This window comes from Anguilla rostrata, chromosome 13 (assembly GCF_018555375.3).
Source record: "Anguilla rostrata isolate EN2019 chromosome 13, ASM1855537v3, whole genome shotgun sequence".
NCBI lineage: Eukaryota > Metazoa > Chordata > Actinopteri > Anguilliformes > Anguillidae > Anguilla > Anguilla rostrata.
In genome coordinates, this window is record NC_057945.1 from 23,901,710 (window position 1) to 23,916,012 (window position 14,303).

General features: G+C 41.6%; 2 protein-coding genes and 1 long non-coding RNA gene across 8 annotated transcripts; 2 read left to right on the forward strand and 1 right to left on the reverse strand.

Moving 5' to 3' along the window:
- The first annotated feature begins 99 nt into the window (after positions 1-99).
- Positions 100-5,986, forward strand: cnbpb (CCHC-type zinc finger, nucleic acid binding protein b). 5 transcript variants are annotated; one of them, XM_064306747.1, is made up of 5 exons: positions 100-259; positions 2,148-2,266; positions 2,478-2,543; positions 3,738-3,936; positions 4,904-5,986. In XM_064306747.1, the coding sequence occupies exons 2-5, from the start codon at positions 2,170-2,172 to the stop codon at positions 5,019-5,021; spliced, it is 480 nt and encodes a 159-aa protein (XP_064162817.1). In that variant the 5' UTR covers positions 100-259; positions 2,148-2,169; the 3' UTR covers positions 5,022-5,986. The 5 variants fall into 5 exon arrangements, with proteins under 5 accessions (XP_064162817.1, XP_064162819.1, XP_064162818.1 ...); XM_064306749.1 differs by having other exon boundaries at positions 118-259; positions 2,151-2,266; XM_064306748.1 differs by lacking the exon at positions 100-259 and adding an exon at positions 266-409.
- A 1,920-nt stretch (positions 5,987-7,906) lies between these two features.
- On the reverse strand, positions 7,907-10,105 carry LOC135238634 (uncharacterized). Its single transcript, XR_010325162.1, has 2 exons — positions 9,965-10,105; positions 7,907-8,364 (listed from the first exon to the last, which is right to left on the reverse strand). It is a non-coding gene; the product is annotated as an uncharacterized LOC135238634 (long non-coding RNA).
- Positions 7,968-13,239, forward strand: LOC135238626 (paramyosin-like). Of its 2 annotated transcripts, none has more exons than XM_064306738.1 (2): positions 7,968-8,996; positions 10,030-13,239. In XM_064306738.1, the coding sequence occupies exons 1-2, from the start codon at positions 7,968-7,970 to the stop codon at positions 10,342-10,344; spliced, it is 1,344 nt and encodes a 447-aa protein (XP_064162808.1). In that variant the 3' UTR covers positions 10,345-13,239. The 2 variants fall into 2 exon arrangements, 1 of the variants encoding a protein (XP_064162808.1); XR_010325160.1 differs by lacking the exon at positions 7,968-8,996 and adding an exon at positions 9,666-9,799 and having other exon boundaries at positions 10,030-10,169.
- Positions 13,240-14,303: the final 1,064 nt, after the last annotated feature.

The following is a 14,303-nucleotide window of genomic DNA, read 5'->3' on the forward strand; positions in this document are numbered from 1 at the left end:
TGAGCTGCATACCCCCCGCACATACATAGACGCTTCGTACCAGGCTGTATTTCTACATGCAAGCAGTGATTCGATGTATTTTGAAGGTGGTGTCTGTAAACACCGCTCTACTATAGGTTCCCTGAGAGCAGCGCGCCGTGTGCAGAGCCAGTCTCGACAGGGGAGGGGGGGAGCAACCAGAGTATCGTGTGCAAACCGCGTGTGGCGCAGCGGAGAGAGGAGGAACCGAAAATAAACAGCAACGAATCACGTAGCTAAGGTGAGTGGCTTTAAGGACGAAAATATAAGAAATATCACGGTTACAGACATCTGTGGTCATGTTGCAGCGTTCGTGGGAGTCTCCGATCGTTATATATACGGAAGAAAGTCGTGTTGAACGCGAATGATTGTGAGGGAATTTGTTGCAAAGGTAAACAAGTAAAAAATTTCAGACGGCGCACTTTGGCCTACTGCGTCAGGCTCCGCGCGGGAAAGTCGCTGGATTTAATTAATTAATTGCCCGATTAGAAGACCGTTTAACAAGAAATATTCTGGAGGACGCTCTTTGTAATTTAAATTCGCAGAAGAAAAATTATGTGCATTAATGAAATCAGACTAACGGGGGCCTCTGAAAGGTTGCGGTTGTGCCAGTGCAGAGGCCGCAGCAGGCGTGGGTGGGCGGCGCGGTGAATGTTCCAATGGAACTGCAGGAACCCAGCGTGGGGCAGCTGGATCCGGTGAGTCGATTGTGAGTCGGTGGGGGACGATGTAGAAAGATTGCTCCAAGTCGAATCGGACATTACTCCTTGCTAACAGGCTATTTATATGGCTATGTTTCAAAGTTCGTATAAGTATATCTGTAATGTTTAGTTAACTAGTTATGGCCCTGTATTGTTAGCACGTTATGAACTTATCGTGTGTCATTCCGAGCGAACTCAGTCCAGTATGGCCTAGCAACTATGAGCAACCAGTGTAGCGTGTGCATTTGTGTTGACTGACACTGTTGCTAGCAGGCTCGTCTGGATAGTTAGCCAACTGGCTATCGCTTACTAGCATTTTTCGTACGTTTATTCAGTGCCCGTGGCATACGGGTGTGTAATTTAAGTATTCATTCAGTCCAGTTGTGTTTAATGAGCGGAGTGCTTAGTTGGCTGCTTTCTAGCTAGTTAACCTGCAAGGCCTAACCTATAGATTTTGTATACAGCATTTAAGATACGGGACTGTGGTAGTGTCGTTACCGGTATCACCACTACTACCATTTTAATCAAACTGCAATTACGTTAGCTAGCTTCTCATTTTTAAAGAGTTTACCCCTCTTATCGATATCTTCCACGAACATCTTCGTTAGCTAGCTAGCTGCCAACAAGTCACAAGATCTCGGCTCCGAAAGTACTCTACAAATCTAATGGGACGTAGTCTTCGAAATGTTTCTGTTGAAAATCTAATTCACTAGCTAGCCAAGTTTAGCAGCTATCGTTAGATTGAACCGATCCGGTCAGTAACTGTAAAATTTTCATTCAAATCGAACCGATTTCCTTTCCAGAGCTAGCTCGGTAGCTGGGAACTAGCTAGATGTACAATATTAATATGTAGTTAGCTAGCTAGCTAAATTTCCGTCCGCCATACATGTTTTTTGTGTGTAGCATTGCCGCAAGTACTTGCCATTGTGTCAGTTTTCAAAGTTTTGTCTGATTGATGTATTTTTGTGTTTTCGGACCAAATACAAAACCTAGGAAGCTAGTGTGCACATTTTAGTTGAGTTTAAGTTGATGGAAGTACTTGTATTGGGGAGACTAACAACCTTCCTAGTAAATTAGTTGCTAGTTGTAAAGTTATAACTGTCCTGCACTGAGTGATATGTGAAACAAGAAAAAAAATAGACAGCCTTCATCCCCCTCTAGTGCAAAGTTAATTTAATAAATGTGCTTGATGGGCAAAAAAGCAAAAAAAAGATCCTGCTCCTATCTCCTGGGGTCATTTCTTTTTCTGCCTCAAGATTTAATATCCAGTACTATGAGCACTTTCCTCCCCTATATAATGACTGTAGTACTGCTTACGAAAGAAAAATGATAATTCAAGTTAAAACATATGCCTGGTTCATGTGATGCAGAGTTTGGCTGATTTATATTGTCTGTGGGGTTTTTTTGTTTGTTTTTTTGTCTCTTCAGTAGTAACTTGGTGATTGGTGAGATGAGTAGCAACGATTGCTTTGGGTGCGGCCGTTCAGGCCACTGGATCAAGAATTGTCCCGGACGTGGGCGTGCCAAGGGCCGTGGACGAGGAAAAGGTGAGGGTATATTACTGTCCCCTTTGAGTGAATATGAGAGAGGGAGGGGGGCATCAGACAGTTGTGCACAGTTATCTGAACAACCCCGTGGGTCACTTCATAAAGACTGGTGAAGGGTTAAAATTATTGCATGGGTGTCTCAGTTGCATAGCATCAGCATGAAGAAACCCTCATGCTTCAGACATTGTTTTCCCCTCCTCCCACCTGCCAGATCTTTTCTGCTATCGCTGTGGAGAACCAGGCCACGTTGCCAGGGACTGTGAACGAACTGAAGATGGTGAGGATGTTTTGCTTAAATAAAAAAATAACAGATTTCTACAAATTTGCCATTATCTGATAAGTTAAACAAAAATGTGTAGTGAAAGTCATTAGAGTACGATGTTGGTGTATCTTGTCTTGGAACTGTTAAGTCATCATTGCATCCTGTCATATGGACCTTTGAACTTTGTGTCTTACTGTAGAGCTGAATTTCCTAACCAGAACTTAATAGAATGTTTGTGCTAAGATTTTTGAACACGCTTGAAGAGGTTTACACCTGCTAAAAAATAACCTCTGGTAACTCAAAAACTGGTTAAAAAAAAAAAAAAGTCAACGCCAAGATTTGGAAATGGATTATGGGTTATCTCTGGTTCTTAGCCATCAGTAATAACCCAATATTATGAAGCCTAAGTAACACATACTTTATTTTTATGATTTTTCTCCCCAGTTTGAAATACCCAATCATGCTCGTACTGCACTGCTTCTCACAGCCTCTGTTGTCAATTCAGGAGTGTGCGGACAAGCATGTGCCCTCCTCTGAAGCATGTGATGTCAGCTGCTGCTTCTTATCATGCTGGGATTTGCAAGTTGGTCTTGTGCAGACATGAGTTGGAGGAAGACACTTCATGTGCAGCTCAACAGACAAATCCGTCCGAACAGCCAGTGTTGTTGCTGATGCTTGATGAGATGCTGTCATTGCAGCTCTGGATAAGAGCGTCTGCTAAATGCCTGTAATGTAATGTAATGCAGCCAAATTAAGTCCAACCATTTCCGCGCGATACTAGAGCCAATTTTTCGTTGCCCTGCGAGACTGCTGTCCATGGTTGGCGCTGGCATAGTTAACCGTCTTTACCAGATCATGGAGCCCGTCCATGCACTAGAACAGTGCCTTAACGGAATGAACCACCCAGCAGCCCCTACATATGTCTCCCATTCGAAGTATGGCTGAATTGAGGCCTAGTGCAGGAGTAAGAAACTGTGTGTTCTTAATTGTGAATGTATTGGCTTTACACTGGGGAGCTAGTTAGAATGGAGAACACAGTCTTGCAGATTAGAGTGGGAGGAAAGGATCCACTTCAGGGTGATGTACGGAGTGACAGAGAGCGCAGAGGAATCAGTAGTCGAAAGATGAAGAAAAAGACTGAAGAGAAGTCATTTCAGCTGTACTGGGTTCAGTGTGGGGTGATTGACATTGGGGTCTGTTCACTTCCAGCATGCTACAATTGTGGCAGGGGTGGCCACATCTCCAGGGACTGCAAGGAGCCCAAGAAGGAGAGGGAGCAATGCTGCTACAACTGTGGCAAGGCAGGTCACATGGCCCGCGACTGTGACCATGCCAACGAACAGAAGTGCTACTCCTGTGGAGGTTTCGGTCACATCCAGAAAGGCTGTGAAAGAGTCAAGTGCTACAGGTAAAGCTGGAGATGACTGTCTGTGTACTGCAGTCGTGGTCTGGAAAGTGCATTTCACCCAGTGTGCCTCGCATTAACTGTACTAATAAATACACCATTTAGCTTTTAGTATTGCAGCAGTTTACATATTCACATTTGGGTTGTAGTGTAAATGTCCCAGGAATCCTACTCTTAGGCCCACACAGGTCCCAACTCGTTACTCGTACAGCTCTACCAGCATTACGATGCCCAGGAGACCATGCGGAAGTCTGACTGCTGTGCCGTGGGTCTCCTTACAGTGTGACTGTATGGAATTTTATCAGTGATTGCTACAGGGGTTGTTTGAGTGTGATGATCAGCAGTAATGATTATCTTGATTGGTCATTGGTTACTGTCCTGTGCCTTTACTGATTGGTTATTGTCTGGCTGATGAGTTATTTTGTTCTATCACTGATATCATGTTTTTGCTCAGCCATGCCACATCAGGGTAAATATATTGTAAATATCTTGTAAAGATATTGCATAATGTTTGCTCGTGATATACTGACAAGAGATTTTGTCATGTTGAAAAGCTTCAGTATTGGTGTGGTTTTCCAACATTGACTTGCCACATTGAATTTAGTTTTTGTACCTTTAAGATTAAGTGACATCAGATTTCAAGACTAGCCTTAGATGAAGTGCTTAGTATTCCGTTCATGATCAGAGGTTCCTTAGTTTGAACACTGATTCTGTTGCAGTGTAAGTCCTGTGCTTTCAGCGTTGCTCCTGGCTTTTCCCCCCTTTTGCTTTTCTCTATTTTGCTGTGCTTTGTGTTTTGGAGCTTAAGTTTCCCCAATGCTGTTTATTTTTTAAGGTTCAGCCAAGCAGTTGGGAATGAAAAGTGCAAGCGATTAAACTCAGGGTCACCACCACAGAAGACTGAGAGAGAGAAACTGCAACAAAAAAAAAAAAAGGAAATAAAAATAATGTTCATCTGTCCCTCTTGCAGGTGTGGTGAGATCGGTCACGTTGCCGTGCACTGCAGCAAGGCGAGTGAAGTCAACTGCTATAACTGCGGCAAGTCTGGCCATTTGGCGAAAGAATGCACCGTTGAGGCCACAGCTTAATCCATTTCCTTTGTCACCCCTCCTTTTTCTGATTGATGGTTGTATTATTTTCTCTGAATCCTCTTCACTGGCCAAAGGTTGGCAGATAGAGGCTAGTCCCAGGCCAGTGAGCTCTTGACATTTAAAATGAGGAAAGGGGTGGAAAAAAATCCACTTTCTGCATTTAATACAAAAAAGTTTATGTTTAGTTTGGTAGAGGTGTTATGTATAATGCTTTGTTAAAGAACCCCCTTTCCATGCCACTGGTGAACAGGGATGAGTGAGTGGGAAGCAACGCGTCGGGTAGGCCCTCTGGGCTTGAGGAACTGAGCCTTAGCGAGAGGCAAAAACAGGATCGTGGAAGAATGAACTTCCATATATGAGTTAATTTTCTTTTTGTTTTTGAACAAAAAAAAGATGGCCTGAGTGTGTTTGACCTGGGAAGCAGTACACAACATATATATGATACGATCCATCCTGACTCTGGGCCCTATCAGCAGCACGGAGCAAAGCGGAGCTAACCGAAAAGAAATGTTCTATTAGCCGGTTACCCAAAAGAAAAAAGGAATAAAAAAAATGGAAAAAGTAAAATCTGGAAAATAAAAAAGGAAATTGGAAGAGAACATTCTTTTGTATAGAGTCAGCTGTTCGAGCCGTCAGCACAGACGCTGCTTGCATTTGAGTACGTTTCGGTCCCAATTTTTCAAAGTAGTTTAGGTAATTTTTCCCAAAAGGAGAAAATAAAACCTCAAGAACAAGTTGAAGTTGAAAGAAAAGCAGAAATTGAAGTTATTTGAGAGGAGAATGTTTTCACAGAAATCAAAATGTTATTTTTGTACAATATATCACTTAGACTACTGTAAAAAATATCATTTGCTTGTACTCAGTTTTTAAGTCGGAAGGTAAATGCAACTGAAGTCCTAGAACATAGAAATGTAATTTTAAACTATCAATAAAGCTGGAGGAGGAAGGGGAGTAAGACTGAGGTTTCATTTCTGAGTGGATTTCTTGCAATTTCAGTCATTCACAACTGATGCTTTCTCTTAAAATATTCACTAATTTGTTACCGCACTGAACTTGAATTTGAACAGGTGTTTGCAGTTTGTTTTGAATTGGGTGCATGTGTCATGCTAAATGGGAGTGGCATGCATTACCGGGATGTAGTCTCGTTTCTGATTTGATTTCAAGCTTAATTTCAGGATTGTGTTGAGGCATATTGAGGAAATAAATATAAAAAGCCTATTTACTATGACCTTTAGCACTAGTAAAACCTTTTAGCACACGCAAAACCAATAACATGACCAGTGATCGGTCAAAGTATTTGTTTTGACCAATTATTTTCTGTGTCATTAGTTTTAGGTGTCCTAAAAGGTTTTGCACATGCTAACGGTCTTTGTAGGTGTGTCTAGGGCCTGATTTACATTTGCATTCATGGGGTAGTCTCCAAAGAGTTGACACATTTTATCAAATGTTACACTTTGGCACACTGACATTGATTGCAAGTCTAATGAATCTTAAAAACTACGCTTTCGGTCAATAGACCTTCATCAGAGCACCAGTGAGTATGAGCTGAGGGTTTTTATGTCAAGTGTGAATGGAGGTTGTTCTATATTGGTGCTGAAGGGTTCCGTCTCAACCACAGGATCCATTTCATTGCCAGTCCTGTCAGATGACGCTTGTGCTCTAAATTTAATCGGCCTATTAAAAGCACCTGCTTTAACCCAACAATATTCCGAGGACTAAGTTTATTTCAAAAATGTTAGTTCCTCCAAGACGAAGACAAGATAAAATTCAAAATGTGTAATTCAGTGTTGGAACCGTTTTTAATTGCACCGCTTTCACATTTTAGTTTCACAAATAGTTGGATTATTTGTGAGATTTAATCTGTCGGCAGATCATCTTCAATTGAAATGTTTAAGCCAAAGTCATGAAGATTCCAAGAGATTTTGATTGATATTGGAAAAAAGATGAGGGGGTTTCATGTCGCAGGAGTGTTTCCTAAGTGCAGCAGGCCCATTGAAATGGATAGTTTAGCACAGGAATACATCTGGCCTGGTAGTGCTATATAATGTGATATTGGGAGTCCAGGGGTACAGAGTGGTAAGTCCACTACACAGCTGGCTTCTGAACTATTTCAGATACTGTAGTTTAACTCAGTTAAGGTTTTCATTTCGCTGCCTAATAATGTGACAGAATGAAAAGCAGCTGATTCACCATTCTGTGTGAGCCTACATACACCTGCATGATTTTTCACTTGCTCTGCATGCATTGCTAATTCTACAGTGTACCATTACCCATAGCTTTTCATTCTATCCTCAAGTACTGGAAACGCAGAACAGTCACATTATGCTGCACCTTCGTGTGGCATTTGGTGTACGCACAATCAAATGGATGGGAACCGTTAAGGCTATGTTACACTGCATTAAATGGCTGTATTAAACCAAAGAAAGAATGTAATGTGCAAAATAGATTCCAAATGGCCACTCGAGGTTAATTTGACAGATTGTGGTGGTGATGGTGGGAGGCAAAGTGCGGCAATAGACTTCGATGCGTGTAAGAGAATCATCCCTGCAGAAGTGACTGAAACTGGAGCCCTGATCACCTGCTCATCAACAAAGGCAGTTTTTTTCTTCCTCTTCATTTGAGAGCAAGACTGCTCGACAGCAGCTAAACGGCCAGTGTCAGCAAGGGAGAGACAAGGAACGCACCCGCTCACCCACATGGAGCTTGCAGCAGGTACGGCCACTCCACTGCAGAAGGAAGTCACCTTGGGTGCCTGACATGCCTGAAGACAGATCTGTAGTGCTTATTTTTGCACCGAATACTGCATTTGTACATACAAATAAATATTATTTTTGCTGTGGGCATGTTCTATAAAGGAACTAGAACAAAAACCGCATTAAAAATACCATTATAATACCATCATTTATTCAGTAGTATTTATATTATTACTCAGACTGTATCAAGATGGTACCTATGAAGTCCATGGCAATGCCCAGCGAACTGCTGTGTGAAACTGTTGAGTGGCAGCCAAGGAACAAGGAAGAAGGGGGCAGGGCAAAGAATGGAGAGGATGAGACGGGGGACTGCTACAGCATCACCTCAGTGATCCCTTCTCCAGCCGAAAACATGCAGCAGCCGAAATCAGGAGACCAGCCTGAGGAGGAGTTGGTTTTGCAGAGCCCGCTGGTGTCCCCTCACACCGAGGACAGTCTGAGTAACGCGGGCCACCGTGTTTCCCCCCTGGAGTCCATCAGAGAGCTAGACGAGGTGGACGAACAGGGCTCCGACCTACACAGGAGCCCGGGGGACGGGGCGGTGAAGGTCAGAGAGCAGGTAGCTGGTACCGGGTCCCTGCCGAGCTCTGTGGAGAGGAACAGTGGGATGGGGGACAGTTCAGGTGACAGAAGTTCCCTGTCTGGTGCCGGATTAGTGCCGACCTTCAAATCCGCGGTCACGCGTGTGCAGAGAGCAAAGCTAGATGGCGAAATGGCAGATCTTTTAAAGCACCCACAGGGAACTTCCCATGACAACCTTCTCCAGGTCGAATCCCTAAATATGCAACCTGAGGAGAAAAGCGAGGAAAACAGTTCCTGCAGTGGGAGCAGAGTCTGTCGTAAAGAGAAAGGGCATGATTCCGTAACAGAATTCTCCCAGCCTGAAAAAGGGGCCCGAAGTGAGGAGTCCCTGGACAAAGACCTGGAGACTTCGGCCACTTCACTGCAGGAGCTACAGGACCTCAAACTACACCATCAGTCACACCAGGAAGAAATAAATCATCTGTGCACTGAACTGAGGGACTCTAAGGAGAGGATCAGAGAGCTCGAGAGTATACTCAGCACAGAGGGGAAGAAAGGTGAGAACCAAGCCCATGAAATCCCAGAGCTGGAGTCAGAGATGTCCAACAGTTCTCTCATTGCTGTCCTGACTGAGTGCCAGTCCAAAATAGAGCAGCTGGAAGAAATCAAACACTCCTCACTTAAGTTTACAGTCCAGGTGAGTCATTATATACTCTGTATCTGACTGAGAGAATATTATGTATGCCAGTGGTTCTCAACTTCGGTCCTGGGGGCCCACTGTGTATGCTGGTTTTCGTTGCAACCACAATTGCAATCTCGGAATTGTAACAAGCTATTATTTTTCCTTAATTAGGTGCTTCTCATGTCAGAGGGATTATTTGCCCACTTAAGCCACCTTGTGTCAGAAATAGCTATGCATGCCATGAAGAATAAAAGTCCCATATTCACATTGTGCTATATTGTAGATGATTACATAAAGAGGTTAAAAAAACGTTTTACTAATCAAAATAAAGACTGAGGCAAATTAACAGGTTCCCAACTGGGGAAAGTGTGGACACCTGGCCACTAAATCTAATCATTTGATAGATAACGAATAATTCTAAAACAAAGAAAATGATAAGTCAAACCTGTATTGTGCTAATTAGTTTAAGGGATATATTATGCACTTAAAGCACTTAAACACGTGTTCAGCAACCTAATTAGGAGCCCATTAATTCCCCTCATTAATTTGATCTGTTCAAAAATGTTACCTCTTTTTAAGTGATTGTTTGCAATCACTAAAAAAGCAACACAATAACACAATGGGATTTTATTCTTCATGCCGTGCATAGCAATTTCTGACATAATGTGGCTTAAGAGGGTAAATAATTCCTCTTAACATGAAAAACACCTAATTAAGAAAAATGAACAGCTTGTTAAAATTCTGAGATTTCAGCTGTGGTTGGATCGAAAACCAGCATACACAGTGGGCCCCCAGGACCGAGGTTGAGAACCACTGATGTATGCCAATGAGGACATTGTGTAGTCTCATTTTGCCACATCCAAATTGATCATATTCTGTATAGATACATGTGTCAGAGGGCGGAGTTTGGTGGGGCAAGGACAAGCACATCATATATGAGCATATACACTACAAAATATTGGCCATTTGTCAGTACAAAATACCTTATTATATTTCAGGTCGTAAGCAGTTAAGTGTGCATACAAAATGCTCTTTTGCCCCATCTCAGCTCCAGGCAGCGCAGGGTCTGGCAGCGTCTCTGCAGAGGAGGGTGCTCTGTTTGGAGAATGAGCGCACACTGAAGCAGCAGCAGGTGCTGGAGCTGACCAAGGAGCTTGAGGCCACCAGGAGAGCGCTGCAGGAGAAGAGCGCAGAGGTGGCCTGCCTCACAGCGCAGCTCCATGTCCTGCAGCAACTGAGGGAGAAGACCCGGGAGAGTGGGGCTTGTTCATCGGATGTCCTCGCAAATGGACACACCACCGTGGAACAGCACAGGCAGCCCAGGCAGTACTCTAATGACTCAAAGGTGTGCACACTGCTATGATTGCAGGCCAAGGGGGAATAGTACCAAAATGAATAGACCTATGGTACTTTGTGAGTAGATTGAAGGACAAAGCAAGACAAGTATTCAACCGACCTGTCTGTAACCTAGAATTATATGGTTATTGTTTCTGAAAATGTAGAACTGGAAGAACCAAGTTCATTAACATTTCATAACATGATTTGGAACAAGTAATTATGTTAGACAAAAATTTGAATGTATTGTTCATATCACTCAAACGGTGAAATGTTTTGTTCTTCATAAAAGATTGACCAGGGGATAAACGAACATATTTTTCTATCCAGGAGCTGGGTCAAACCCTGAATTCAATGTGAAATAACTTAATTAAAGCACTTGTCAAGCGTGAAAGCGTTTGTAAAAACGGAAAACATGCGTTTTACAGTGATATCGTTTATAAGTAATCGAGGAAATATAGTAACTGTACGGTTGTATTTACTGTGCGAAAAATATATTTAGTCTACACATTGCAATTACATCGAACAGTTGTTCAAAGTTCAGTGAGTGAACAGATGAACAAAATAGTACGCATAGCTATATGATTTTATTAAATCATTAAATATATAATTTTAATATGTCGAGTTTATAGTCTGAAAATGCATAAAGCATTCATTCAGTTCTGATGGTATGAATAAAAATATCGTCCTTTCTTGATCGCTGCCTATTGCAGCTCCAGTTTTGCTAGGTCTGTTTTGTCCATAATCACATAATGGGAGGAGGGGTGCTATTTAATCGACGATGACGCGCCTAAAATTTTTTATTGCAGATAAGTCATTTTGTTCTTTTTCGTCAAAAATGAAAACCATTCCTCAATACAGCAGTTCGAGTGACCATGAAAAGCGGTGATTCAGTCCCTCAATTCTAGTTCGAACCGGTTTTCCGAGACTCAGACATGCGCGCACATTGTTTACCTGCAGGCGCTTGTATTTATGGGAACGAGCATCCCCTCGAACTTCAAAGAGGTCCTGGAAAATCAGTTTCAGCTCCCAATGTGGTGATAACAAATGCCATTATCTCGAGTGCATGTTCATTAGGCGCGTTTCGCTTTCCCTTTATTTAATTTGACCCTGACCAAGTCCTTGAATTAGGCATCCTGTTGTTTGTTAGCAGTTCCGTATGAAGATCGACGTTGTGAAGTGCATTGCCGCATTATTCTCGAAGGACAGGTTATATGAATGTTGCAGTGTAATAAATAGATGTCTGGCGTGCTTTCGCGGCAATGAGCCCCACTGTCGGCTACTGTCGGTTGTCGTACAACTCATTTTTATTGAATTAGAATTTAACAAGGACAAGTGTTTATTTGGAATTTTTATATTAGTGTTGCTATTGTGTAAATACAGAATGACTACACATCTAATATGGGTACGGTGACATACTTTATTCCTTTACTCCTTTTTTCATTTTTTATTTTGTGTTTAGATTATGGAGAACATTGTGTAAGCTATTCAGACAACAGACTTGCTAGCTTTGTGTACAAGTTGAGTGTTTCCACATCACAATTTTGAAAGCAGACCTGACTGCACATGCTGTGGACACAGTGGCTTGTGCTCATTTTAGTAGAGCTGCATTTCTGTCCTCCCTCATTAAACTTGTAGAGTGAAACCTTAGGATACTTTGAGGGGGGTGGATACCTGCTCTTGGTTTGACGTGAAAGTATTGTCTTGGCAGACCCAGTCAGCGCATTGGTCATGCACATTTCAGCACTTTCTCTTCTGCACTAAGCTCACAGCAAAGTAGCCCTATCACTGTAAGCAGTGTGTGAATAAATTATTAATTACAGCAGAAATACAATGTAGGTCAAGGGGGTAGGTAATCAACTTACTCTAAGGTTGGGTTCACCCCTTCCCAACAACACAATCAAATTCAATAAAGAAAGTTACATACATTTTGTGATTCGTTGTTAGCCTACAACGATCGATAAACATTTTATGATCTGACAGTGAATCTCCTGTCAGCACTGGCTTTGTGCTAACATTCTTATAGGATTATTTTTGGAAATCATTGCTAGATAAGCATGTAGATCAGTTAATATAAAAATATGCATTTGTGTAAATTGTTTATGTATAAAGGAGCAATTCTGTCACAGGATAACCAAATTTATTATTGTTATTTTTTAAATAGCAGAGATTACATCAATACTTTGAACTACCTGCAAATAACAAATTACTGGTACCGCCATCAATTTTGTTTGACAGCCATGGTTTAAATAACTGTAATGACACACACACACATACCAAAACAATTAAAACCTTACACTACCTGCTTATTTGCTTGTCAGATGGCCTTTGAGCAATGTGAAAGGATATTTCTGCTTTTAATAATTTGTGTCTAATTCAACCTTGGTTTAACGTCTACCCAGTTCTGATTTTTGTAATGTTTAACAGAATGTTCTGGGCTGTATATGCATGTGATAGACCAGAGTCTACTGGGTCAACACATGGCTTGTATTCCCATGTTCTTTTTCTTGATAACAAATCACACACATCTTTTGGCCATTTAGTTGTTTAAGACAATCAATGGGTTGAATCAGGTGAAAAAGTATGACACTATAGCTACCCCAGGGTTTACTCAGTTACTGAAAAATATAGCCTGATTGCAACTAATACTGCAGGAATCTCGTCCATTTTACACGTGTGCATCTCTGTTTGCTGTTATAATCCAATACCATGCACATGAAGTAAGAGCCATGTTTAAACTGAAGAGATCCTCAGTGCAGCAGAGTGGTTTACTGACGCTGAGTGCCTGCTGTGTGGATTGGGTTTCTGTGCTGAATAACTGGAATTAGAATCCTGGCTACGCTTCAGAACCATGCTGTCAGCAGATATAGAGAGGGACAGCTAGCTGGGCAGCCCTTGACAATGGACTTGTCATCCCGCCACAGTGATCTGGCAAAAATGAAGGACAACACTGTCAATCAGGCCAAGTTACACATGGTACACTACAACAGAATTTAAATAATGCAATAATATAATGCAATGAACTGATGGGATGAAAATATGCCATTGTATGGTTTATGTTCAAACAACCATGTATAAAATATCAATCCTTTGTTTCAATCAAATGCAAATTGTTATTTTGTATTCTTACCTCAGATCTTACTTTTCTCTCCCTTTTCTTTGTAAATATTTCAGCTAATCATTATCTCTTTAAAATGACTGCCAGTAGCTATATACTTATTTCCCACAATGGACACCTTTTATTTTGATAAATTTATATAGCATGCACTATATTTCACATTAATTCATAGACAGGTTTTTTTCCCCAAAGCAACTCTTTAGAACCCTATGGTTACAAGCCCCCTATTACCATGCTTATGTCACAGAATATACACATAACTATGAGGGAAGCTGAAATAAAATGTGCAGAAGCTGGTATAAATTTACCAACTGTCCTGCCTACCAGGGATGGCTGGTGTCAGTTTCAGGAGCCTAGATATGAGAGCAGAGCAGGAGAAGCTCACGAGTGAACAGGTCTAGCCCTAATGCAAAACCAAAAAGCACAGGCTGCCCATAATAATAATCATCATCATAAGGCCTTTATTAAACTTAAATTAACAGTGTCTGTCATGCCTAGTCTATCATTCCTTCAGTTCAGGCTCCAGTGTGAATTAATTTGCAGGCGCCTGGAATGGATGATGCAGCTACATTGCATGGTTAGAATACAGCCGGCTGAATTCTCAAATAATTTTAAGCACTGAATTATAAACATTAAAGGAATTGCGTAATGTCATTATTATTATTATTCAAAAAACAAATGCACTGGTTAGATGACAGGACTTTACAAATGTTTTAGAAAAAAACCTTCTTAGCACCACAAATATTGTTTGTCTGAATTTTAAAAACAGCACCATCACATTTCAACTGTATGCAATGGCTGCGCAATATTCACACCTTGATCTAGCATTCTCACGGACACCCACAATTATAGAGTAAATGCAGGCACTC

Coding starts and splice junctions, on each gene's coding strand:
- LOC135238626 (XM_064306738.1), top strand. CDS start 7,968: ATGGTACCTATGAAGTCCATGGCAATGCCCAGCGAACTGCTGTGTGAA. Junction 8,997..10,029: donor CACTTAAGTTTACAGTCCAG/GTGAGTCATTAT, acceptor GCCCCATCTCAG/CTCCAGGCAGCGCAGGGTCT.
- cnbpb (XM_064306746.1), top strand. CDS start 670: ATGTTCCAATGGAACTGCAGGAACCCAGCGTGGGGCAGCTGGATCCG. Junction 2,267..2,477: donor GGGCCGTGGACGAGGAAAAG/GTGAGGGTATAT, acceptor CCCACCTGCCAG/ATCTTTTCTGCTATCGCTGT. Junction 3,937..4,903: donor GAAAGAGTCAAGTGCTACAG/GTAAAGCTGGAG, acceptor TCCCTCTTGCAG/GTGTGGTGAGATCGGTCACG.